This window comes from Anomaloglossus baeobatrachus, chromosome 3 (genome assembly GCF_048569485.1).
Source record: "Anomaloglossus baeobatrachus isolate aAnoBae1 chromosome 3, aAnoBae1.hap1, whole genome shotgun sequence".
Taxonomy (NCBI): Eukaryota; Metazoa; Chordata; class Amphibia; order Anura; family Aromobatidae; genus Anomaloglossus; species Anomaloglossus baeobatrachus.
In genome coordinates this window covers 377340820-377367284 of record NC_134355.1, presented here as the reverse complement: position 1 = coordinate 377367284, position 26465 = coordinate 377340820, and the positions used below count along the sequence as shown (strand labels likewise).

The 26465-nt window shown below is 43.1% G+C and overlaps 1 protein-coding gene across 1 annotated transcript in view; it reads left to right on the top strand.

Moving 5' to 3' along the window:
• The window catches only part of LOC142297246 (dynein axonemal heavy chain 5-like), a 460910-nt gene that overhangs the window by 403840 nt on the left and 30605 nt on the right, over positions 1–26465 (top strand). Inside the window, exons 91-98 of the mRNA XM_075341502.1 lie at positions 1862–1973; positions 2058–2225; positions 3838–3954; positions 4299–4423; positions 6575–6785; positions 7283–7387; positions 9839–10030; positions 12947–13042. Coding sequence (XP_075197617.1) covers positions 1862–1973; positions 2058–2225; positions 3838–3954; positions 4299–4423; positions 6575–6785; positions 7283–7387; positions 9839–10030; positions 12947–13042 — 1126 coding nt within the window. The remainder of the gene's footprint in view (positions 1–1861; positions 1974–2057; positions 2226–3837; positions 3955–4298; positions 4424–6574; positions 6786–7282; positions 7388–9838; positions 10031–12946; positions 13043–26465) is intronic.

Genomic DNA, 26465 nt, shown 5'->3' with positions numbered 1-26465 from the left:
ATTGGGTCCTCGAGAAGCTCGGTACTCAATTGAATATCATGCGAGCGTTCGACATGTTCAATTTTTCAGCTGGCATATTCTCTCTCTCATTTTTCTGGAGGTCCCTAACCGAAAGCCCGGGCCGAGAAAAGAGAGAGAGACGGAGTGAGGGAATAGAGGAGAGGGAGAGAGAGGAGGAGGAGAAGGGGAGAAAAGAGGTGTAGAAGCGGAGAGAGAGGGAGAGAACGGTAGAGAAGGAGAGAGGGAAAGTGGGGGAGACAGGGTACAGGGGAGAGGTATATCTCGTCTCCGTCCCTCCTGTTAGGTGGTTCCAGAAAAATGCTTGTGTTTCCTATTGACTTCCTTTATACTCGTTACTCGAATCGAGTCCATCTGAGAGTCCAACCTACTTAATTTGAGTACCGAACACTGAAGCATTTTAGTGCTCGCTCATCACTAGTCATCACTGCAATTGTATTTCTACAAGTTCAGTTAAGGACTCGTAAGTTCAGGTCACATTTACCTGACACCAAAGTCATCTGATCTTTACTGTAGATTCTGATGTGTCAGACTCTCGAGTCTTATTGAGCTAAATGAAGTGGAGGAAATGCTATACTGTGACGCCCTGGCAAAACCAGGTAGTCACAAATAGGCCCCCGCAAAACATCCATCACTCACCTACGAAACACACAGCTGACCTGAAACCCTAGTCACCCCCCCTTAGAGAAAGATAGACACTCCAGTGGGCGGGACCAGGTGGTTGGACACGCCCACCCAGGGGTCTAGACAGCCCGGGGCGGGAAAACAAACAGTAAAGTGTTAGCTTCTGTGCAGTTTGGCGTTCAAGTGGAGAGGATTGTGGGTTGGAGCTAGGTGTAGCTCCAGAAGAGGAAGTTCAAGTTGAACGGTGCTAGGGTCGGAGCCCTGGTAACTTGGCTAGGTGGCAGACGGTGGTCTCCGTCAGCAGGAGACGGGAAGACGGCACGGCAGAACTGAGGTGGACCGGGACAAGGTTGTAGTCCACCGTTACCGATACGGGGAACTGACCAGGAAACTGTAGCACAGAGGGGGTACTCAGACCCTGAAGCCAAGACCGAAACCAGCGGCCTAGCTAATTAACCGATTGAGGCCAGGATTATAGGTCCTGTCCCAGCCAAAGTCCCTAAGAGAAGACAACAGCCCACCGATAGTGATAGGAGGCCACCGCCAAGGCCCATAGATCCCACGGGCCAGCGTCTGCGGGCACGGCTCCTTAGGCCACATCCAGCCGGGAGCGGACTCCTGAGTTCCAGACCAGCCAGTCCACCATACCCAAAACAAGTGCAGAGGAAAAGGACAGTGACCACCAGCTTGGGTGGTGGACCTGAATGCAACCGGCCGCGGCGGCCGGCCGGCCACCAGCACATTGGTTTACGAAAAGACTTGTGTGGTTCATTTACTGTGAGTAACCAAATGTCCCCCTTGTATGTCCGGGCGCACCATACCCTGCACAGAGACACTGGGTCCCGAGGCAACCATCCCTACCCACGGAGGGGTTAACATCCAGCTGCCACTACATCTCCCCCGGTGCCCCACAACAGCAGCAGTGGTGTCCCACCTCACCACACACCATGGGTGGTGTCACGAACCTAATACGGCCTAGCCCGTATATCTACGTTCCCCCCTTCTATTTGGCGTGTCCGCGAGACCCCCGGGTCCGGAGACCCTCAAGCCACCCCCCAGAAGGTCCGAATCCGAGCAGCAGCGGCTGCTGGCACGGGGGCGGCACAATACAACTAACTGTGTTCTAAAAAATAAATAAATAAATGCTGAAATATATAACTGTAATATCTCAAATATCCTACTGTCGGAGATACTCATCTTGTTCTGTCTTTAATTTTAGGTACTCACTTAAAGGAATAGTGGGTAGTGTAACCAGTAACATATACTCATACATCTCAAGATCCTTGCTGGACAAGGATAGAATGGTTTATGCTTTACTTCTAGCATTTGAGGTAAAATTCACTAAAAAACACAATACACTTTGTTGTTTACACTTGATAAATATTCTGGTGACAAACTGTGTATGCTTACCCAAGGTGGAAGACTCACTGGGACGAATAAACCCAGGTGAGCGAGCATTCATCATTTCACCAGGACTGTGTGTCACAGTGCTACAGGGCATCAGCAGTAAGGTGTCAGAATCACGGCAGCAAGCAAAGAATCCATTTGATTGGATGAGTGAAGAGCAGTTTAAAAATGTGCAGGTAAAAATAGCATCCGGTTACTTTTTCATATTTATTAATTCCATATTAGAATTGCACTTGTTTTCCATGCAACAACCTCTGATTTTTATCAAGGGGCCTGCTGCATCTAATAGTGCATTAGTATTGTGACCAGATATTGATAAGTATGAAATCAGTATATTCACAAGTATTCAGGATATAATCAGGAGAAATGATACATACAGTCATGGCCAAAAGTGTTAGTACCCTTGAAATTGTTCCAGTAATTGAAGAATTTCTCCAAGAAAATTGTTGCAATTACAAATGTTTTGTTTTAAAAATCTTTTTTTCTTTAGTGTGCTACTGAAACAACAGAAAAAAAAACAGAGAAAAAAACTAAATTGGACATAATTTCACACAAAACTCCAGAAATGGCCAAACAAAATTGCTGGCACCTTTCCAAAATTGTAGGTTAAAAAGCTTTGATCCAAGCATGTGATGTTCATTTAAACATAACTGTGGGAAGTAACTGATGTGGGCAATATGAAAATCACACCTGAAACCAGATAAAAAGGAGAGAAGTTGACTCAATCTTTACAATGTGTGGCTGTGTGTGGCACACTGGAGAACAGAAAGAGGAGATGAGAACTGCCTGATAACTTGATAACCAAAATTGTTTAAAAATATTAACAATCTCAAGGTAAAATTGCTGCTGTGAATAGACACCTTCAAATATGAAGGACCTAGAGCAATTTGCAAAAGAAAAGTGGTCCAAAACTCCAGTTGAGAGGTGTAAGAAGCTTGTTGATGGTTATAGGAAGCAATTGATTGCAAGTATTTATTCCAAAGGGTTGGCAACCAAATATTAAGTTGAGGATGCCAACAATTGTGTCCAGTCCATTTTTGACGTTTTGTGTAAAATTATGTCCAATTTGCCTTTTTTTCTCAGATTTTTTTTGTCTTGTTCCAATACACACATAGGAAATAAACATGTGTATAACAAAACATGTGTAGTTGCAATAATTTTCTGGGAGAAATACTTTTTAATTTTTTTGAACAATTTCAATTTCTGTGGAGCCTTACTGCCTCTTGCAAAATACTCATATAATACCTATTATTGGTATGTGTGGCTACTTCTTTTGTGTGATTATTTTTGGATTTACTGTATGTCCTTTTCAGTAAATTGTTTGCGTAACTGCTATGGGCTTACAGAATGCCAGGTGACATGTCATAAGCAAGTTTTATATGTTTGGTTGGTTTTTTTTGCTTATTTGAGTACCATCCTCTGCCTTCCCCACAAAAAAAGCAATGATTTTGATGGTGACTTTCTGTATGGTAGCACATAGCAATCATCTTCCATTTATATAAATGGAGAGTGAACAGTGAACAGGCAGTTTTTGTTCTTGGATCAGGGTGGTCCCTCTTCTTGAAACCCTATCAACCACACTTTATAGTTTGGAAAAATATCTTTAAATTGCTATGAAAAATGCCAGTTTTCTCTTAAAAAGACTGCAAGACATATTTTGTCATTAATAAAAAAAAATACCCCTGTGATCACCTTGTTGATCTTGCACAATACTTCTTATCTAGCTGGCCTGATACATGTACTCTAGAATATATTTTTTGCTTGTAATGTGTATTATATTTATTAAAGACTCTTGCCACGTACTTCGACTGGTTTGGAGATCTCTTTGATCGAATGTGCAAAGACATTAAAGACCTAACATGGAAAACGTTTTGTGAAAGTGAACAGCCAGAAAATCCTACAAAGGTTGGTTGGAGATTTTTAAATGACTTTAACCAGACATCTAAAATCTTTTGCCTGGTAAAGCATTTTTACTTCAGATTAATGCCTTAATATTTCCATTCTGTAATAAAAACATTTGCCGGTTAGTACTTACCAAAGGTGGCCCACAGAAGGACAACCATGGAGCCCAAGTCTTGTGTCTTTGTTCTCTCTGTAAAACGCCTTGTATTGGATTACAAACTAATATGTAATACATTAGTCCTTGGTTTACACTAACGTTACAGAATTACAGTTACTGTATATAAATAAGTAATATATTTATGTCATACATATATTGATGTTATTAATGTCTTTTCTGCTATTTTCAGGTCAAATGGCCTGAAGGAATTGAGGCACTAAGTCCACTTCAAAAATTCATGGTTTTGCGAGCAGTACGCCAGGACAGAATACTACCGTCCGCCTCTAACTATATCAGTGCTGCACTGGGGAAAATGTATGTAATTTGTGACATCTTGATGGATATTGTTATATAAAATATGAGCTACTAGCACATGCGGTAGGGGTGAAAGAGTATATGTTATGTAATGCGAGCGTGGATTTTGGTGAATCCAAGGAGCGTTGCAGAAATGTCTGAAACAAATAAAGGGAAACTGTCACTAGGACAGATGTCTTCAAACCCTTCCAGCTTCAAGACATTCTATTACATCAAGAAGATGGTGCGGGTTTATAGAGCAGGCTCAGAAGTGGGCTCAGGAGCTGAGTCTGCTCTACATAGGGCAGGTGCCAGCTATGCAATATAGCCAGCACATGCATCTTTCAGCAGTGATCGGAACTAGTTCTAATGTGATTCTGTGATATACCAATAGAGAAGTATGTTGTGCCCTTTCAGGGTATTTAGAAAACTAACCAACAATCCCTGTGGTTACTGTCAATTTCTAACAGTAGCATTTAAGTGGAGCAAGCCTGGTTAAGTGTCTATTCAGATGCCAATTGCCCATCACAATGCGATCGCACTGTCCTAATAAGTTGTCAGCCCAGGCCTGGTGAAGGCCCCCATCACTACTACCTTGGTGAAGCCCAGCTACTGGGATTCATAAGAGACAGGGATTCTTCATTATATATTGCAATACTAAAGCATTGCAGTAATACCGTGTTTCCCCGAAAGTAAGACCCTGTCTTACATTAATTTTACCCCAAAAAGTCCCACCCTGTCTTACTTTTAGGGGAGGTCTTACATTAGCCGAAAAAAAATGACAATTTATTTTTAACCAATAAATTAACATTTATTAACATGCTGAAGAGTCGGTCATCACCAAACAGTAGAATAAAACAAATGTAGCGTATCAAGAATATCTTGTTACTACCGTATTACCGTATGACGGTATTTCCATGTATAACATGTAAAACAACGAACTAACAACAACAAACAGTCTGAATGAGTTATACTGGAAGACAAAACAAGATTTATTCCATCACAACCAGGTCATCATCTTCAGGAACATCATCATAAACATCAACACTCTGAGGTTCCTCTGGATTTTCTTGGGGCTCTTGGGGCTCCATTTCCGCCTGGATCATTGGCCCATACCTGTCATGTGTTGCAACGGCACTGTCCTGAAATGAGCAGGTCTTGTCCAGGTAGCCAGCTCACTGCACACAGCCCCATACCCCATAACAGTGCCGTATCCCACTGCACATAGCCCCATACCCCATAACAGTGCCGTATCCCACTGCACACAGCCCCATACCCCATAACAGTGCCGTATCCCACTGCACACAGCCCCACACCCCATAACAGTGCCGTATCCCACTGCACACAGCCCCATACCCCATAACAGTGCCGTATCCCACTGCACACAGCCCCATACCCTATACAGTACATGTTTCCCTACTTGGTTTTTAAATGCTGGACGTTTTCCTCTGCGGTGCGGCTGTGGGTGCGGAAGGCCTGTGCTGCAGGGAACGCTGTGCCAATCAGCAGGGAAACAGCGGTGACGTGGGGCTGGGGCGGCCAATTACAGCCCGAGCTGCTGGGCCAATCAGCGCTCGAGCCGGGGGCCGGCGGTGACGTGGGGAGCAGGGGCGGCCAATGAGCTGCTGAGCTGGGCGTATTGCGGGGTTAACACGGCGAGTTAACCCCATGAGCGCTGGACCCGCCCAGCTGCACCTGAGGACACCTCTGGAGCCTGGGGACCCAATGGGGGACAGCGGCGGCCCAAAGGTAAGGGCCTTACATTTCACAGCGGCCCCCCAACCCTGCCTTACATTCGGGGAAGGACCCCCCCGTAACCCCCACCCTGTCTTACTTTCGGGGGGGTCCTACTTTCGGGGAAACAATATTGCAGGTTCAAATGGTGACTAAAAAATATAGTGAAATATTAAAAAAAAATAATAAAAATATATACAGTGTTTAACTCCCAATTCCCCTCATTTCTCCATCCCCAAAAATAATAAAATTAAATAACTAAATAAAAGATAAGCATATTTAGTATTGCCACATTAGTAGAAGTAAAATGTATAACAGTACAAATTTATTTAACCCTGATGTAAAGGAAAGAATAGCAAATCAAACTGCTAAACTTGTCATTATTTGTAGTGATAACAATTAGTGACATGAAACTATCACAATTTTTTATAATAACAGGTATGCATCAGATGTAGCTATTGATCTTCAGGCAACTCTGTCATGGATGTCACCACATGAACCAGGGTTACTACTGTATGTTGAAGATAGTGGGTTGCCACGTAAGATACTTGAAGACTTTGCAGAAGCAAAGAACCAAAAAATTACTGTTTTCCCCACTGGATTCCCTGAAGAGAAAACAAAGGATGTCTTGACTCAAGCAATGTCTGAGGTATTTATTGATGTCTTATCTGAGTGATTTTAGAAGTTAATGGGGGTTTTCTCTCAAAACAAAGTACAATGCTTGCTTAGTTTATATATTACTGACTAGATTTGATCAGCTCAGAGGAGTGGAGATGTGGCAGAAATAGTCACTCCTGTGATAAAACAGGCAGGGAAATGCGTTACCTCAGAAGGCGGGAGCTGTGAGCCTCTTGCTATCTTGTGTCTGTATACTTAATTATCATATGGCCAAGAGCGGTGGTATGTGCTGACCATGACCTGGAGCAGATCTAAAGGGTCAGACACGGCCATTACATAGTACATAGCAGGGGCACATTTATAAGATCTTTGTATAGGAACGTTTTGGGGTTTTTCTTTAACACATCCAATTGAGGAACTTATCATTATTCCAAGATCTATTCATTAAAATGTACTTTGCTCATAGGATAATCCCCTTAAGTGAGTAAATAATTTTAATAAATAAGTCAAACATTGTTTAAAGCTAAGATGTATTTCAAAAACTTCAGACTGTGGCTTTCTGTTCAAGCCAGAGAAGATCTACCAACATCACTGCTTCATTACACTGTAAAAACTGTTGTGGATACTCCAATGGTAAACAATAAAATCAGTAATGCTGTACAGATACTTATATTTGACCTTAAAGAAATTCTAAGTCCCCTCCCATGCCCCTATCCCACCTAATTATTTATGTAACGTAATGCAAATCAATTATAATACTCTTCTATTGCCGTCCTCCATAGTTTCCAGCACCGGTCTGGTCCTCTACTGGCCCACATGATCTGAAAAGAGACTAACCGACTCAGACTCAGACTCACAGACACTCAGTTTGTTTGGGGAGCTGAAGTCACTTTTTCAATGTAAATCTACTGGGTCTCGAGCTGGGAAAGATGGAAACCTGTTACATTTCCCTGTAGGACTCGCAGTTTGAGAATATTAATATACTTGCACTACATCACATACATAATTAAGGCTACATGCGCACGCTGCTTCATTTTCGTGTTCACAAACTGCAGCCAAAACTGCAGCCAAAACTGCACCTTGTCAGAGAGAGCCTGGAAATGTCACAAAAAATGTAGGTGCTTTTTTGGTGCGTTTTTGCTGCTTTTTTGGTGCGTTTTTGGCTGCAGTTTTGTCAACAATTGTTTCATGTATTTTTCAGTTCAAACAAGCCCATAAAGCTTGTTGAATTGAAAAAAAAAAATTAGAAATAAATAAATAATTAAAAAAAACTGGCGTGCGGTCCCCCCCAATTTTAATGCCAGCCAGATAAAGCCATACGGCTGAAGGCTGGTATTCTCAGGATGGGGAGCTCCACGTTATGGGGAGCCCCCCAGCCTAACAATATCAGTCAGCAGCCGCCCAGAATTGCCGCATCCATTAGATGCGACAGTTCTGGGACTGTACCCGGCTCTTCCCGATTTGCCCTGGTGCGTTGGCAAATCGGGGTAATAAGGAGTTAATGGCAGCCCATAGCTGCCACTAAATCCTAGATTAATCATGTCAGGCGTCTCCCCGAGATACCTTCCATGATTAAGTTGTAAATTACAGTAAATAAACACACACACCCGAAAAATCCTTTATTAGAAATAAAAAACACTAACAAATTCCCTCATTACCAATTTATTAACCCCGACAAAGCCCTCCATGTCCAGTGTAATCCAGGATCGTCCAGCGTCGCTTCCAGCTCTGCTGTATGGAGGTGACCGGAGAAGCAGCAGACACCGCCGCTCAGGTCAGCTCCACGCAGCAACTGAAGACAGACGCGCGATCAGCTGAGCTGTCACTGAGGTTACCCGCGGCCACCGCTGAATCCAGCGGTGGCCGCGAGTAACCTCAGTGACAGCTCAGCTGATCGCGCTAATGCGTGGAGCTGACAGGAGCGTAGAGGACGGGACTATCAGCGGTGGCAGCGAGAGGGGTCCATCATCTCCCCTGTGCGTGCACGCTGGGGACAGCGGTACTTCGGGGAACACGTGGAGGACGGGACTATCAGCGGCGGCAGCGAGAGGGGGACGGACATTAGCAGCTAAAAACATTGATTTTTCCCTCTCGCTGCTGCCGCCGCTGATAGTCCCGTCCTCCACATCATCTCCCCTGTACGTGCACGCTGGGGACAGCGGTACTTCGGGGAACACGTGAAGGACGGGACTATCAGCGGCGGCGGCAGCGAGAGGGAAAAATCAATGTTTTCAGCTGCCAATGTCGATCCCCCTCTCGCTGCCGCCGCTGATAGTCCCGTCCTCCACTTGTTCCCCAAAGTACCGCTATCCCCAGCGTGCACGCACAGGGGAGATGATGTGGAGGACGGGATTATCAGCGGCAGCGGCGGCAGCGAGAGGGGGATGGAGATTGGCAGCTGAAAATATTGATTTTTCCCTCTCGCTGCCGCCGCTGCTGATAGTCCCCGTCCTCCTCATCATCTCCCCTGGGGACAGCGGTACTTTGGGGAACACGTGGAGGACGGGACGGGACCACTTGCCTGACCTCACTTCCTGACAAATCACCTGCGTTTTTGGTACCAAAAACGCAGGTAAAAGGCAGGTAAAATGCACCACTTTTGATTAGCATGCATTTTTCCTGCGTTTTTGATGCCCTCATTGATTTCAATGGGTGACAAATGTTGACAAAAACGCAGGAAGAATGAACATGCTGCATTTTTTTTGTCACAAACTTTCGACAAAAAAAACGCTGACAAATAAACTGCAATGTGCGTATGACAAATCTGACTTCTCATAGACTTTGCTGGGAAGTCAGATGTCAGAAAGTTCTGCTGACAAAACTGCAGCTAAAAAAGCAGCAAAAAAGCAGCGTGCGCATGTAGCCTAAGAGGTTTTAGGGAAGAAAATTACCGCAACTTATTCTTTAAGGTTTCTATTAAGAATATAGTATATTTGATAAAAATCTCAATGTTCCATTTGCACATTTTGTATATTATATGTAAAGTGAACATTTTGTATACTATATTTAAATTGCACATTTTATATATTATATTTTTTATTTTTTAGTTGCATTTCCTATAATGTAAGTATTCTTGTGTTACAGAATATAAGGCGTGGGATCATTCGTTCTTGGAAGTTTGTTAACCATGAAGTTCTAGCTTCAAGTTCCCGTCCAGAGTGGCCTGCTCTTCTCCACAATCTCTGTTTCTTGCATGGTGCTATTCGCTTTAGAACATTGTATGGAACAGGCTGGAATTGCCGAGATACAATGCGATTTAGCTCTGCAGAATTAATGGTATGTGAAAATGCAAATGTAAATTAATGATAGTAAGATAGTAATAATATCCAAGTTATCTGCCATGGAGCTTTCATATGAACAACAAATGTTTCTTTAAAAATAAGATGTTTGATCTCATTCAGTAGTTTTTACGCTTTGCAGCACAAAACCAGGCAATTTGTTCCAATATTCTGGAGCACGGGGTATTTGCAAGGTTAATACGTATGACTTTTCGTTCCTAGTACATAACTGCTGTATATTGGGGCTGATTCATCCAAAATTTTTGCGCCACAAAGTTTTACTACTTTTGGTGTTTTCAGTCCAGTTCCAGCTAGCTGTGTCACCAATTGCTCCAGAAATGTGGCTCCAAGTTCTTAATGAATCTGCCCCATAGTGTTTTGAGGGGTTTTAATAGCAAATCCCTTTAATATGGTCATGTATATCAGGTTATAGCCTGCCCTAACTGAAGCCAATAGAGTGTAGCATGAAAAAAATAAATTGTCAGTTCCTAACAAAGTGGGATAAATGTGCAAGTGCAGGTTGACGTTCCTCTATATCACTAGCATACAAATACAACTACCCTCTGAGAGCACTAAGGTGCATATGAACATGGAATACATGAATTTTGAACTGAATTACTGTTATATATGCTACACTTAAAAACTATGTGAGCCCATCAGACAGCAAAAAGGCAACCTCTCTGGCAAGTGACAAGGCAATATTTGGTTTAGCATTGGCAAGGCTTACAGATTCATGAGCCTGGCTTCCCTCATACCATACAAATTGATAAATACAAATACATTGAAAGTGGTCAGTCATTCTGTCTGGGTAGCAGAGCTAATTCAGGGGCAGCATACAGTATTACAACGCTACTTTAACCCAATATTAATATCACTGGTACATGAACGCGATTGAGTGGGTGATCGCATGTGCTGGAGGCTCACGAGCTGAGCTGTTTCCATATGCAACAGATACTAACTACCGTATTTTATATAGCCAGCACTTGTCTCTAACAGCCATGGCCAGAAATGAGTATATCCATTTAAATGTCACTGTCAATCTCTGACAGCGGCATTAAAATGGTACGTGCACTTATCATCTTCCATTAGCATCCTGTACTGCGTTCGCATGACACCAACAGGTTACAATGGCCTTCTGACGGTCATCATTGGCACTATTTTGGTACTCCTCTAAAACTCATTTCAAAGGAGATCAAGAGCCCATGCTGGGTGTTTAAATACTGTTAGAAACAGGTTTCCTGCTGCTGATTGTCTACATAGTGATGGAGATGTTGATGACGTCATTATCGGAGGCAGAGTGAGGATTCCATCTTTGGAGTTAAATATGTCCCCAATGTGTATATTAGGGTCATAAGCATTCCATAATGGGGAGGAAAATATATAATACATACTCCTGTTTGTACGAAAACAGGGCAGTAGTGTACCCAATCATGGATTACCCTTTGTGGTCTATTTATATGTGTACCTCCTTGTGGCACACCCACAACGGCATGGGAAATCCCCATCAACCAGGGGGAAGTAGGGATTAAATAGTTGTCCAGGCAACGTGGTAATACATAAACATGCTCACTTAGACATAATATGATTATGCTGGCTGTGGGCCGTGGGGGGAGGCGAAAAGGGTAGTGAGAGGAAAAAGGAGGTGGAGGGGGGGTTACACCTAATGTGTATAATCAGATGTATCAGGATAGCATATGGAAATATGGAGATGTCAATATCAATATCAATGATGTTATATCATATTACTGGAGGTTTCAATTGTGCAGCGGAGTGTGGTAGAGGAGATTAGGATGAGGAGGATGTGAGGCAGCCCAAATAGAAAAAGAATAAAGGAGGGTTGGCCAATTGAGGAGGGAAAGGTGTGGGGGGGAGAAGAGGTTAAATTGTTGAAGGGAGGGGATATCAAAACATGAAAATGGTCTGAATAAAGCTGCCGAAGTTCAATTGTTCATTAAGCCCCCCTTGTATAACGGTTTGAAGTTGGAATATCTATTTATCCTCTCTTTGAAGCAATATTCTGTTGTTGTCACCCCCTCTAGTGAATGGCACCACCAGATCAATCCCAGTAAAGTAAATTACTCTGGTGTTACGTCCATGGTTGAGATTAATGTGCCTCGCAATGGCCATATCACAGATATTTGAAATCTCCCCAACATGTTCCCCCACCCGTCTTCTGAATTGCATTGTGGTTTTGCCCACATATTCCTTGCTGCATACACATGCCGTCTTATAGATATTTTTTTTCATCTATACTTGATGAAATTCCTGATGGTGAAGGGCTCACTGGTAACATTGCCAGTAAAAGATGTTGTTATTGTGATATTAAGGGCATGCTACACAGCTAATACATCTGAAACAATACTTGGGTCTATCTGGTAGCCAAATTTGATTGCTTGTGAGAAGTGACTGTGTACAAGTCTATTCCTGGTGTTGGTATTTGTGATGTTGGACCTATGTTGTTCTTAATGTCGGCATTCATCTTAAGAATACGCCAGTATTTTTTAATTATTGCTCCTGCTTGTGGTGCCCCATTGTCAAATGTTGCTATTAATCTGATGTGCCCAATCACAGGCGCGCCAACGTCAGCTGCTGGCCTCTGTTTGGCTGGCAACTTGCTTTGCTGTTCAGAGACCTGGCGGGTCTTTGTGCAGCAGTACACTTCAACTGAATTTGTGCCTAAGAACGTACATCCAGCTGAAATATGTGCTGGTGTCGGCGAGCCCCCTCTAACCTCCAGCCTGGTCACCATCTCTATGACCGCGAACGTTGCACCCCTGCATGTCCTTACCCTGACTGAAGGCTGGCTCTGTATTACATCAGGTCCCCTTTAAACACACAGGGTTTGTTTTATAGACATTTATGTTTGACTCAATTGTAACAATTCATTCTTTCTATTGCACTTTATTATCTTTAGGAAAGCATTGAAATCTTAAAGAGTGAATTTAAACATGACCCTGAGAATGCAGGAAAGATTCCATCTTGGACTGCTGTGAGATACCTACTATCAGAAGTATGTAAATTTTTTTCTGGCTTCAGATATTTTGATTTGTTCTAAAATTTTAAAACAAATTTAAAGAGAACCTATCAGCATGATTTTGTAATGGAAAGTAAAGACATGGCTGTAATGTCATTGTAATACTGATTACATGGATATCTATGGTAAATATACACTTCTTGGTTCTACTTTAATTAACATTTGACGTTTTCTACTAATTAGATTTAGGTGCAGGCTTGTATGCTAGGTGTTCTCCTCCCTATCTATGATTTCCCGGCTCCTCCGCCTGTGCACTGAAATCTATTTAGCAGAAAACTTCAAATGCTGATTAGAGAACAGCAAAGTGGATTTTTCACCAAAGATATAAATATACTCAGTATTACAGCGCCATTACAGCCATGTCTTTACATTACAAAATCCTGCTGACAGCTTCTCTTTAAGGCATATGGTCAACTTTTGAACATATAAGTGCATCTCAATAAATTAGAATATCCTCAAAAAGTTTATTTATTTCAGTAATTAAGTACAAATAGGGAAATGCATATATTATATAGAGTCATTACACAGAGAGTTTTCTATTTCAAGTGTTTATTTCTGTTAATGTTGAGGATTATGGCTTACAGCCAATGAAAACCCAAAAGTCATTATCTCAGAAAATTAGAATATTAGATAAGACCAACTGAAAAAAATGATTGCACTCAGAAATGTTGGCCCACTGAAAAGTCTGTATAGTAAATGCCTCAATACTTGGTCAGGGCTCCTTTTGCATGAATTACTGCATCAATACGGCGTGGCATGGAGGCGATCAGCCTGTGGCACTGCTGAGGTGGTATGGAAGCCCAGGTTGCTTTGATAGCAGCCTTCACCTAGTCTACATTGTTGGGTCTGGTGTCTCTCATCTTCCTCTTGACAATACCCCATAGATTCTCTATGGAGTTTAGTTCAGGCGAGTTTGCTGGCCAATCAAGCACAGTGATACTGTGGTTATTAAACCAGATATTGGTACTTTTGGCAGTATGTACAGGTGCCAAGTCCTGTTGGAAATTGAAATTTCCATCTCCAAAAAGCTTGTCGACAGAGAGAAGCATGAAAAGCTCTAAAATTTCATGGTAGATGGCTGCACTGACTTTGGTCTTGATAAGACACAGTGTTCCTACGCCAGCAGATGACATGGCTGCCCAAACCATCACTGATTGTGGAAACTTCACACTAGACCTCAAGCAGCTTGGATTGTGGCCTCTCCACTCTTCCTCCAGACTCTGGGACCTTGATTTCCAATTGAAATACAAAATTTACTCTCATCTGAAAACAACACCTTGGACCACTGAGCAACAGTCCAGTTCTTTTTCTCCTTGGTCCAGGTAAGACTCTTCTGGTGCTGGTCTATGGGTCATGAGTGGCTTGACACAAGGAATGTGACAGTTGTAGCCCATGTCCTGGATATGTCTGTGTGTGATGGCCCTTGAGGCATTGACTCCAGCAGCAGTCCACTCCTTGTAAATCTCCCCCGAAATTTTTGAATGGCCTTTTCTTAAAAATCCTGTCAAAGCTGAGCTTATCACGGTTGCTTGTGCACCTTTCTCTACCACAATTTTTCCTTCCACTCAACTTTCCATTAATATGCTTGGATACAGCACTCTGTGAACATCCAGCTTCCAGCTTAGCAATGACCTTTTGTATCTTACCCTCCTTATGGAGTGTGTCAATGACTGCATTCTAGGCATCTGTCAAGTCTGCAGTTTTCCCCATGGTTGTGTAGCCTACTGAAAAAGACTAAGGGACCATTTTAACGCTTAGAAAGCCTTTGCAGGTGTTTTGTGGTAATTATTTTAATTTTCTGAGATAATGACTTTTGGGTTTTTATTGGCTGTAAGCCATAATCATCAACATTAACAGAAATAAACACTTGAAATAGATCACTCTGTGTGTAATGACGCTATATAATATATATATGTGTGTTTCCCTTTTTGTATTGAATTACTGAAAAAAATTAACTTTTTCATGATATTCTAATTTACTGAGATGCACTTGTAGATTTTGTACATTACAAGATTAGGAATTTTGTAAACGCTCTACATCATTTGCACTAATCCTAATACCTCACTCAGATGCCTGTTTTCACAAATAGAACACCATTGTAATCAGTGGAACTGTTCACATATCTGTGTCTTTATACGGATCGTGTATTTCTTAAACAAAATCATGTCCATTTTGAGTCATGTATCAAAATTCCCCATACAACTCTGTGTCCGTGAAAAATGACTGACAGCACATATTGCCATGCATGCTCTGTCTGTGATTACCAGTATAGTGGACAGAAGAAACTTTGTAAATTATACATTTTTGTATATGGGAAAATCACTGAAGAAACATTGATGGTAAAAATTGACACTGACCAAACAAATCAGCATTTTTTTTATATAGGAGAAAAAAGTTTAGATAGACTTGGTTCACAATGTCTACAGTGTGTCCACCCATATCCTGTCCACCGCCATTAACTTGAGAATGGCGGCAGCTATAGGAACAGAAGTGGTGTCTAGGTATAGTAAAGTAGCCATGCGCTATGTAATGTAACCACCTATAGCGCCACCTGGTGGAAAACAACGGAGTTAGCATTTTTATCTCGAAAACAGAAGGAGATAGAGAAAAAATGTGAATTAAAAAATTGCAGGCCATCATCAATTCAATACAAATCAACACCTTGAATACAGAAATGCTATGATATGAAACCCATGACCCCCCCAAAACATTGAATCCTGGTCACGCATATGGCGCTCATTTAACTTTGATGCTCAAAGTGGCCACCGTCAGCTGCAATGCACATCTGGACTCTGGACAGCATACTGCATCTTGCTGCACATTGTGCAATATGGTAGGTGACACGTTTGCACAAGCATCTGTGATACGTCATCGTAGGTCCTGCAATGTTGGTGGAGAAGTCGCATACACCTGCTGTTTGATGTGACCTCACAAAAAGAAGTCCAATAGGGTCAGGTCAGGTGAGCGTGGAGGCCACTATACCTAGGAAGGTCTCCATGAGGTATCGCTTCACATCTGCAGCCTTGTGAGTTTTACACGTTCTTATCATAGCATTTCTGTATGCAAGGTGTCAATTCGTATTGAATTGATGATGCCCTACAACTTTTTAATTCACTTTGTTTTCTCTATCTCGTTCCGTTTTTGAGATAAAAATGCTACACCGTTGTTTTCCACCAGGTGGTGCTATAGGTGATTTCATTGCGTAGCGCATGGCTACTTTACTATACCTAGACACCACTTCTATGCCTATAGCTGCCGCCATTATCAAGTTAATGGCGGTGGACAGGATATGGGTGGACACACTGTATATAGATAGTAGAGTTGAGCGCAGTTCGTGGTTCGAGGTTCTCCAGTTCTAGGCTCGAGTGATTTTGGGGCCTGTTCTAGATCGAACTAGAACTCGAGCTTTTTGCAAAAGCTCGATAGTTCTAGAAACGTTCGAGAACGGTTCTAGCAGCAAAAAAACAGCTAATTCCTAGCTTGGTTTCCGCTGTAATAGTGTAAGTCACTCTGTGAATCACACTATTATGACATTTCAGTGTATAGTGTGCGTGAACAGCGCCTTCAGATCACTGCTGTTTCTATAATGGCGATCGCCATTTTTTTTTTTTTTTTCCTTGTCTTCCTTCCCAAAGCGCGCGCGTGTAGTGGGGCGGGCCAGCATGTCAGCCAATCCCAGACACACACACAGCTAAGTGGACTTTTAGCCAGAGAAGCAACGGCATGTGTGATAGGATGTCCATGTCACATGTCCCTGCATTATAAAACCGGACATTTTCCTCCAGGACGCCATTATCTCTTCTGCGTCTTTGGTGTCAGACATCACTGTCGCAGCTCCGTCCTCCTGAGTCCTATCGCCGATACAGCTGTATGCGCTCCATACACAGCGTTAGACAGCTTAGGGAGAGCACTTTCTATCAGTCCTTTTAAGGGCTCAAACCGGCAGGGTCAGAGAGCCATAGGTGACAGGTCCTGAAAACAGAGACAGCGTCTGTGTAGCCAAGGTCAGGGATTTCGTCGCTGCATTTCACCATTAGGAGAGAATAGAAAGGCAGGCTTCCATTCCTCTACCCAGAGCCCCACAATCCTGGCACTGTACCCTCCTGTCCTCTGCACACTCCAACTCATTATAACTAAGCCATTATACTAGCAAACACTCAGTGTACCTAGTGGCATCCTAAACGTGGCTATTGGACTTTGCTATAGTCCCACTAGTGCAAAGACATTTGCAGAGCACGTCTGCCTGCATTGCACACTCCAACTCTTTTTAACTAAGCCATTATACTAGCAAACAGTCAGTGTACCTAGTGGCATCCTAAACGTGGCTATTGTACTTTTGTCTAGTCACACTATTGCAAAGATATTTGCATCACGTCTGCCTGCATTGCACACTCAAACTCTTTTTAACTAAGCCATTATGCTAGCAAACAGTCAGTGTACCTAGTGGCATCCTAAACGTGGCTATTGGACTTTTGTGTAGTCACAGTAGTGCAAAGATATTTGCAGCACGTCTGCCTGCATTGCACACTCCAACTCTTTTTAACTAAGCCATTATACTAGCAAACAGTCAGTGTACCTAGTGGCATCCTAAACGTGGCTATTTGACTTTTGTCTAGTCACACTATTGCAAAGATATTTGCATCACGTCTGCCTGCATTGCACACTCCAACTCTTTTTAACTAAGCCATTATACTAGCAAACAGTCAGTGTACCTAGTGGCATCCTAAACGTGGCTATTGGACTTTTGTCTATTCACACTATTGTAAAGATATTTGCAGCACGTTCGCCTGCATTGCACACTCCAACTTTTTTTAACTAAGCCATTATACTAGCAAACAGTCAGTGTACCTAGTGGCATCCTAAACGTGGCTATTGTACTTTTGTCTATTCACACTATTGTAAAGATATTTGCAGCACGTCTGCCTGCATTGCACACTCCAACTTTTTTTAACTAAGCCATTATGCTAGCAAACAGTCAGTGTACCTAGTGGCATCCTAAACGTGGCTATTGTACTTTTGTCTATTCACTTTATTGTAAAGATATTTGCAGCACGTCTGCCTGCATTGCACACTCAAACTCTTTTTAACTAAGCCATTATACTAGCAAACAGTCAGTGTACCTAGTGGCATACAAGAAGTGGCTATTGTACTTTTGTCTATTCACACTATTGTAAAGATATTTGCAGCACGTCTGCCTGCATTGCACACTCAAACTCTTTTTAACTAAGCCATTATGCTAGCAAACAGTCAGTGTACCTAGTGGCATCCTAAACGTGGCTATTGGACTTTTGTCTATTCACACTATTGTAAAGATATTTGCAGCACGTCTGCCTGCATTGCACACTCAAACTCTTTTTAACTAAGCCATTATACTAGCAAACAGTCAGTGTACCTAGTGGCATACAAGAAGTGGCTATTGTACTTTTGTCTATTCACACTATTGTAAAGATATTTGCAGCACGTCTGCCTGCATTGCACACTCAAACTCTTTTTAACTAAGCCATTATGCTAGCAAACAGTCAGTGTACCTAGTGGCATCCTAAATGTGGCTATTGGACTTTTGTCTATTCACACTATTGTAAAGATATTTGCAGCACGTCTGCCTGCATTGCACACTCAAACTCTTTTTAACTAAGCCATTATACTAGCAAACAGTCAGTGTACCTAGTGGCATACAAGAAGTGGCTATTGTACTTTTGTCTATTCACACTATTGTAAAGATATTTGCAGCACGTCTGCCTGCATTGCACACTCAAACTCTTTTTAACTAAGCCATTCTACTAGCAAACAGTCAGTTTACCTAGTGGCATACAAGAAGTGGCTATTGTACTTTTGTCTATTCACACTATTGTAAAGATATTTGCAGCACGTCTGCCTGCATTGCACAGTCCAACTTTTTTTAACTAAGCCATTATACTAGCAAACAGTCAGTGTACCTAGTGGCATCCTAAACGTGGCTATTGGACTTTGCTATAGTCCCACTAGTGCAAAGACATTTGCAGCACCTCTACCTGCATTGCACACTCCAACTCATTATAACTAAGCCATTATACTAGCAAACAGTCAGTGTACCTAGTGGCATCCTAAACGTGGCTATTGTACTTTTGTCTATTCACACTATTGTAAAGATATTTGCAGCACGTCTGCCTGCATTGCACACTCAAACTCTTTTTAACTAAGCCATTATGCTAGCAAACAGTCAGTGTACCTAGTGGCATCCTAAACGTGGCTATTGGACTTTTGTCTATTCACACTATTGTAAAGATATTTGCAGCACGTCTGCCTGCATTGCACACTCAAACTCTTTTTAACTAAGCCATTATACTAGCAAACAGTCAGTGTACCTAGTGGCATCCTAAACGTGGCTATTGTACTTTTGTCTATTCACACTATTGTAAAGATATTTGCAGCACGTCTGCCTGCATTGCACACTCCAACTCTTTTTAACTAAGTCATCATGCTAACAAACAGTCAGTGTACCTAGTGGCATCCTAAACGTGGCTATTGTACTTTTGTCTATTCACACTATTGTAAAGATATTTGCAGCACGTCTGCCTGCATTGCACACTCCAACTTTTTTTAACTAAGCCATTATGCTAGCAAACAGTCAGTGTACCTAGTGGCATCCTAAACGTGGCTATTGTACTTTTGTCTATTCACACTATTGTAAAGATATTTGCAGCACGTCTGCCTGCATTGCACACTCCAACTTTTTTTAACTAAGCCATTATACTAGCAAACAGTCAGTGTACCTAGTGGCATCCTAAACGTGGCTATTGTACTTTTGTCTATTCACACTATTGTAAAGATATTTGCAGCACGTCTGCCTGCATTGCACACTCCAACTTTTTTTAACTAAGCCATTATGCTAGCAAACAGTCAGTGTACCTAGTGGCATCCTAAACGTGGCTATTGTACTTTTGTCTATTCACACTATTGAAAGATATTTGCAGCACGTCTGCCTGCATTGCACACTCAAACTCTTTTTAACTAAGCCATTATGCTAGCAAACAGTCAGTGTACCTAGTGGCATCCTAAACGTGGCTATTGGACTTTTGTCTATTCACACTATTGTAAAGATATTTGCAGCACGTCTGCCTGCATTGCACACTCCAACTTTTTTTAACTAAGCCATTATACTAGCAAACAGTCAGTGTACCTAGTGGCATCCTAAACGTGGCTATTGTACTTTTGTCTATTCACACTATTGTAAAGATATTTGCAGCACGTCTGCCTGCATTGCACACTCCAACTTTTTTTAACTAAGCCATTATGCTAGCAAACAGTCAGTGTACCTAGTGGCATCCTAAACGTGGCTATTGTACTTTTGTCTATTCACACTATTGTAAAGATATTTGCAGCACGTCTGCCTGCATTGCACACTCAAACTCTTTTTAACTAAGCCATTATGCTAGCAAACAGTCAGTGTACCTAGTGGCATCCTAAACGTGGCTATTGGACTTTTGTCTATTCACACTATTGTAAAGATATTTGCAGCACGTCTGCCTGCATTGCACACTCCAACTTTTTTTAACTAAGCCATTATGCTAGCAAACAGTCAGTGTACCTAGTGGCATCCTAAACGTGGCTATTGTACTTTTGTCTATTCACACTATTGTAAAGATATTTGCAGCACGTCTGCCTGCATTGCACACTCAAACTTTTTTTAACTAAGCCATTATACTAGCAAACAGTCAGTGTACCTAGTGGCATCCTAAACGTGGCTATTGTACTTTTGTCTATTCACACTATTGTAAAGATATTTGCAGCACGTCTGCCTGCATTGCACACTCAAACTCTTTTTAACTAAGCCATTATACTAGCAAACAGTCAGTGTACCTAGTGGCATCCTAAACGTGGCTATTGTACTTTTGTCTATTCACACTATTGTAAAGATATTTGCAGCACGTCTGCCTGCATTGCACACTCAAACTCTTTTTAACTAAGCCATTATACTAGCAAACAGTCAGTGTACCTAGTGGCATACAAGAAGTGGCTATTGTACTTTTGTTTATTCACACTATTGTAAAGATATTTGCAGCACGTCTGCCTGCATTGCACACTCAAACTCTTTTTAACTAAGCCATTATACTAGCAAACAGTCAGTGTACCTAGTGGCATACAAGAAGTGGCTATTGTACTTTTGTCTATTCACACTATTGTAAAGATATTTGCAGCACGTCTGCCTGCATTGCACACTCAAACTCTTTTTAACTAAGCCATTATACTAGCAAACAGTCAGTGTACCTAGTGGCATACAAGAAGTGGCTATTGTACTTTTGTTTATTCACACTATTGTAAAGATATTTGCAGCACGTCTGCCTGCATTGCACACTCAAACTCTTTTTAACTAAGCCATTATACTAGCAAACAGTCAGTGTACCTAGTGGCATACAAGAAGTGGCTATTGTACTTTTGTCTATTCACACTATTGTAAAGATATTTGCAGCACGTCTGCCTGCATTGCACACTCAAACTCTTTTTAACTAAGCCATTATACTAGCAAACAGTCAGTGTACCTAGTGGCATCCTAAACGTGGCTATTGTACTTTTGTCTATTCACACTATTGTAAAGATATTTGCAGCACGTCTGCCTGCATTGCACACTCAAACTCTTTTTAACTAAGCCATTATACTAGCAAACAGTCAGTGTACCTAGTGGCATACAAGAAGTGGCTATTGTACTTTTGTTTATTCACACTATTGTAAAGATATTTGCAGCACGTCTGCCTGCATTGCACACTCAAACTCTTTTTAACTAAGCCATTATACTAGCAAACAGTCAGTGTACCTAGTGGCATACAAGAAGTGGCTATTGTACTTTTGTCTATTCACACTATTGTAAAGATATTTGCAGCACGTCTGCCTGCATTGCACAGTCCAACTTTTTTTAACTAAGCCATTATACTAGCAAACAGTCAGTGTACCTAGTGGCATCCTAAACGTGGCTATTGTACTTTTGTCTATTCACACTATTGTAAAGATATTTGCAGCACGTCTGGCTGCATTGCACACTCCAACTTTTTTTTAACTAAGCCATTATACTAGCAAACAGTCAGTGTACCTAGTGGCATCCTAAACGTGGCTATTGGACTTTTGTCTAGTCACACTAGTGCAAATCTATGTGCAGCACCTCTGCATGACACCCTCCTGCTCTGTTTTTAATAAGCTATAATGATAGCAAAAAATACTGCCATTTAGTGGCATCATAGAACTGGCTGTTGTATTCCATTAGTGCCCCACTGGTGCCAAGCTATTTCTAGCACCTCTGCATGACACCCTCCTGCTCTGTTTTTAATAAGCTATAATGATAGCAAAAAATACTGCTATTTAGTGGCATCATAGAACTGGCTGTTGTATTCCATTAGTGCCCCACTGGTGACAAGCTATTTCTAGCACCTCTACATGACACCCTCATGCACATTTTGCTACGCTAATGTTATAGCAAACTCATGGAATTCATTGCTGCATTTGATAATTCGGAGGGATAGAAAGTCAGGCTTCCTTTAGCTTTTCCTTCTGTTCATAGACAGCATCTCCAAGAGCAATTTCCCCTCCACGTCTAAGTGTGGAGAGGCAGCTAGTGCGCATGCGTGTGCCGATTTACCCCAGCTGCAGCCTAATTACAGTGTTTCGCCTAGTGAGTATGCTCAGCCTGACTGTGTTATTCCTGACGCTAAGTCTTCATTTCGGGATACAGCGCATGCTCCCACACTAAGTGTGAAAAGCCTCTTTGCACAGGTGCTTGCATTCCGCGCCGGGTCTAAGTCCTGTTTTGTGCCTAGACACCATGCTAAAGCTGATAGTCTTTTTTCAGAGACTGTATTTAATGCTACTGAGCATGCTCAGGCACTTACTGCATCAGAGACTAGGTCCGGTAATGAACTCTTTGGCCCTGCCCCTGATGTGGGGGGGCACATATAGACCACAGGGCATCAGGTGTCCTCCCAAATGGCTTGCAGAGGCCCACCCCTATGACTTTACACCGCATTATTGATGGTCAGACGATGACTGGTGAGGTGTTTGGGTCATGGCAGCCATGAGGTCATCATTGAAGTTGCGGTTCCAAATAGGACGCTAGTTATGCCACTCATGACGTGTCACTCTACTTTTGTCTCCAGGAGGTGCATTGTGGTTCACCCTGGTTTGGGGCGGACCCAGGTTATAAAAGGGGCTGGAGCCAACAAGGAGGTGCGCAGTCTTCTATTATGCTCCGAAAGAGCACACCTCCATGTGTTGAACCCATTGCGGCTTTAGGCCAGAGGTAGGCAGGGATAGGGTGTCGATGCAGGCCACCACCACAGTTGGTAACGCAGAACGGTTAAGACCAGCTCCTGTCCTACCAGTCCTGCTTGTGCAGCCCAGTGGCATTAACAGGCCTGCTGCTGCTGATGCGCCTGCTGTCCACAGGTGTGCCCCTACGCACACGGTCAGCGTACTCAATGGCCCCTGTGTTGTTAACAGGGAGTTCCTGGGCTGGGTGGGCATGTGGACCCTGTGACGCTAACAGGGCTCACAGTCTCCAGATCCGAATGGCGTCTAACTCGGTTCAGGCTACTATTAGTTTCATAGCCACACAGCTCTGTATCCTCCACCAAACCTTCCAGTTGCCAACCTCTCCTTTTCCAACTGGGAGCACGGTGGACACTGACTGCTGATGGGGATATATACCTTTCTCTTTCTTTTCTTATTAATTTTCATTATATAGCGGTAACATAGTATATACCACTTTATCCAAATCTGCCAGTCCCACTGTAACAGATGGTGTTTCTTCAGCAAATATTACTGTTGCTTAACCACAAAATCCACGGACCAAAACTTTTTTCCCCTTTCCAACACAACTGTTCCCCTTTCCACCAGCATCTGTCCTTTTTCAACTCATTTTGGTATATGACCAAAAGTGCAACTCTGCAGGGACACCGTACTCAACGCCATCTCAGCACAGCAGCCATCCCTCGGTCCCTCCGATGTGGACAAGTAAAAGACCATTTCCTCCTATCCATGACAAAGCGTTGAGATTCACTCTGTGCAGCACTGGTGTTTAGTGGAAAAGTAGATCTAAGATTGCGTACCACATTCTGCAGATACTCCTGTATACGTGCGTCCATTTCTATGGCAGGAATTATTTTGCCAAATTTTGTCTTGTACCGGGGATGTAACAGTGTGGCAACCCAGTATTCTGGATTACTTTGAATTCGTACAATCCGAGGGTCATGTTGTAGGTAGTGCAGCAAGAAGCCGCTCATGTGTCTTGTGCATCCTGGAGGACCAAGTCCTTGGTGTGTTGGTGGCAGAGAGGTGAGAATCGTGCCTCCTTCCTCTGCCCTCTCCCCACAACCTCGCACAACCGAAATGTGAGCAAGCTCTCACTCATCTGCTGAGTCTTCCATGCCCATCGCCAGTTCGTCCTCCATTTCTTCATGGGCTCCTGCACCTTCCTCAACACTTTTTGCTGATACTATGCGCCCTTGTTAATCCCTCTCCCTCACCATGACTGCCGCATAGGTGCCGCTGACCATCTGGACCTCGTAGATCTTGTTATCCCTTCCGCATATGACTCCTCCTGTACTTCCTCCCCTTCCTCTTGTCCCAACACCTGACTCCGAATAATAATTACAGTGCGCTCCATCATGTAGATGACCAGAATTGTCACGCTGAGAATGACATTGCCAGTGCTAAACATCTTCGTCGACATTTGTAAACTGTGTAGCAGGGTGCATAGGTCCTTGATCTGACACCACTCCAGCAGCGTGATCTGCACCACCTCTGGATCAAGTTATCCCAGGCTATATGTCATAACGTATTGCAGCAGGGTTCGGCGGTGCTGCCACAAACGCTGCAACATGTGCAGATTCAAAATCCTGCGTGTGGGCACATCGCATTTCAGGCGTTTAACCACCAGACCTAAAGACTTCTGTAGCGACGAAAGTTGTTGAGCTGCTGTGTGCGCACGATGGAAGTGAGCACATAGCGAGCGTGCACGCTGCACAAGGCCATGTAGGCCGTGATGGTGTTTTAAAAATTGCTTGAGAATTAGGTTCAACACGTGAGCCATACAAGGCACGTGTGTCACATTGCCCTGACGATGGCCCGCAGCCAGGTTTGCATCATTGCCGCACACGACTGTTAAGTCACCAACGGAGTCCGCTCCGTCAATTTGTACTCCGGTCGCCAGGTGACAACGTGTTCCTTTCATGAATAGTGCTGATGATGGGAGAGGAGTCGATGCCAGCGGCGCAGGTGGACGCAGGTTATGCTCACCCACTGGGCTGCATTACCTTGACAGATGCAGAATCTCTGGCTGAATGTAGCTGGTGGGTATCTCACAGATGAAATACCATCATTCAGCTACAACCAATGGGAAGACACCACACCCTTTTTTATGCCCATCCTGTCTGCAGACCACTGCCAGACATAGCTATGACCTCTGGTTACTTTTACCCCCAGTTCAGTTTTATGATTTTGTGTGCTTGTTACCTGACTACTTTTCCTGCTTGCTGTTTATGTACCTTGTTGGCCGATCCGCATTTCACCTCTGCTTGTTTTCTGATTAAGTCCTGGCCGTCCCATTCTGTTCCTGTTCCTCAATTAATGTTTTGACCCTGCCTGACTACTATTCTCTGGAACTGCAGCCTTCCACAGGTATTAATCACCTTGGGCCCTGTGCAATTCCTAATCCCTGTATAGGGGTTAAAGGGTTTCAGGGTTCTAGGGGTCCTGCTTGGTGAGTGGCTTCCCTCTAGCCTATCATTAACAGCCCATCTGAGTGTGTGGATCAAGGAAGGCGTTACACCGTGCTCTCTGCAGAAGGCCATGTGGGCCAGGATAGTGCTTTTAAAATTGCTGGACAACCAGGTTCAACACGTGAACCACACAAGCCATGTGTGTCACATTGTCACAGCGAAGGGCCGCACCCATGTTTGCATCATTGTCGCACCCGGCCTTCCCTGGCTGCTGGTTGAGTGGAGACAACCATTGATGAAACTCGGTATCCAGAGCTAACCGTCCACAACTTCTCAGCGGTGTGACTCACATTTCCCATACATTTCAAAGTAAAACTTTGACCGCCTGATGGCATTGAGCTCTGCTGCCAGCATAGTAAGGAGGTGTGTGGTAGTCCTTGTGCGCAGTTACAAGGAAGGGTGGCCTGACCACACAGGGTTTGCGCCAAGGTGGAGGACCCACACGAGGTTGAAGAGGCAGAAGCAGTGTATTAACTTCTACATACAGAAGAAGGATTGAAACAACTCGTGGGGACGGCAAGACTTGTACAGCAGACCCTTCTCCATCTCTCACCATAGTTTGCCAGTGCCCAGTCAGTGACATGTAATGACCCTGTTTATGCTTACTGGTCCAAGTATCTGTGTTGAAATGCACCCTGTCGCACACAGAGTTTCTC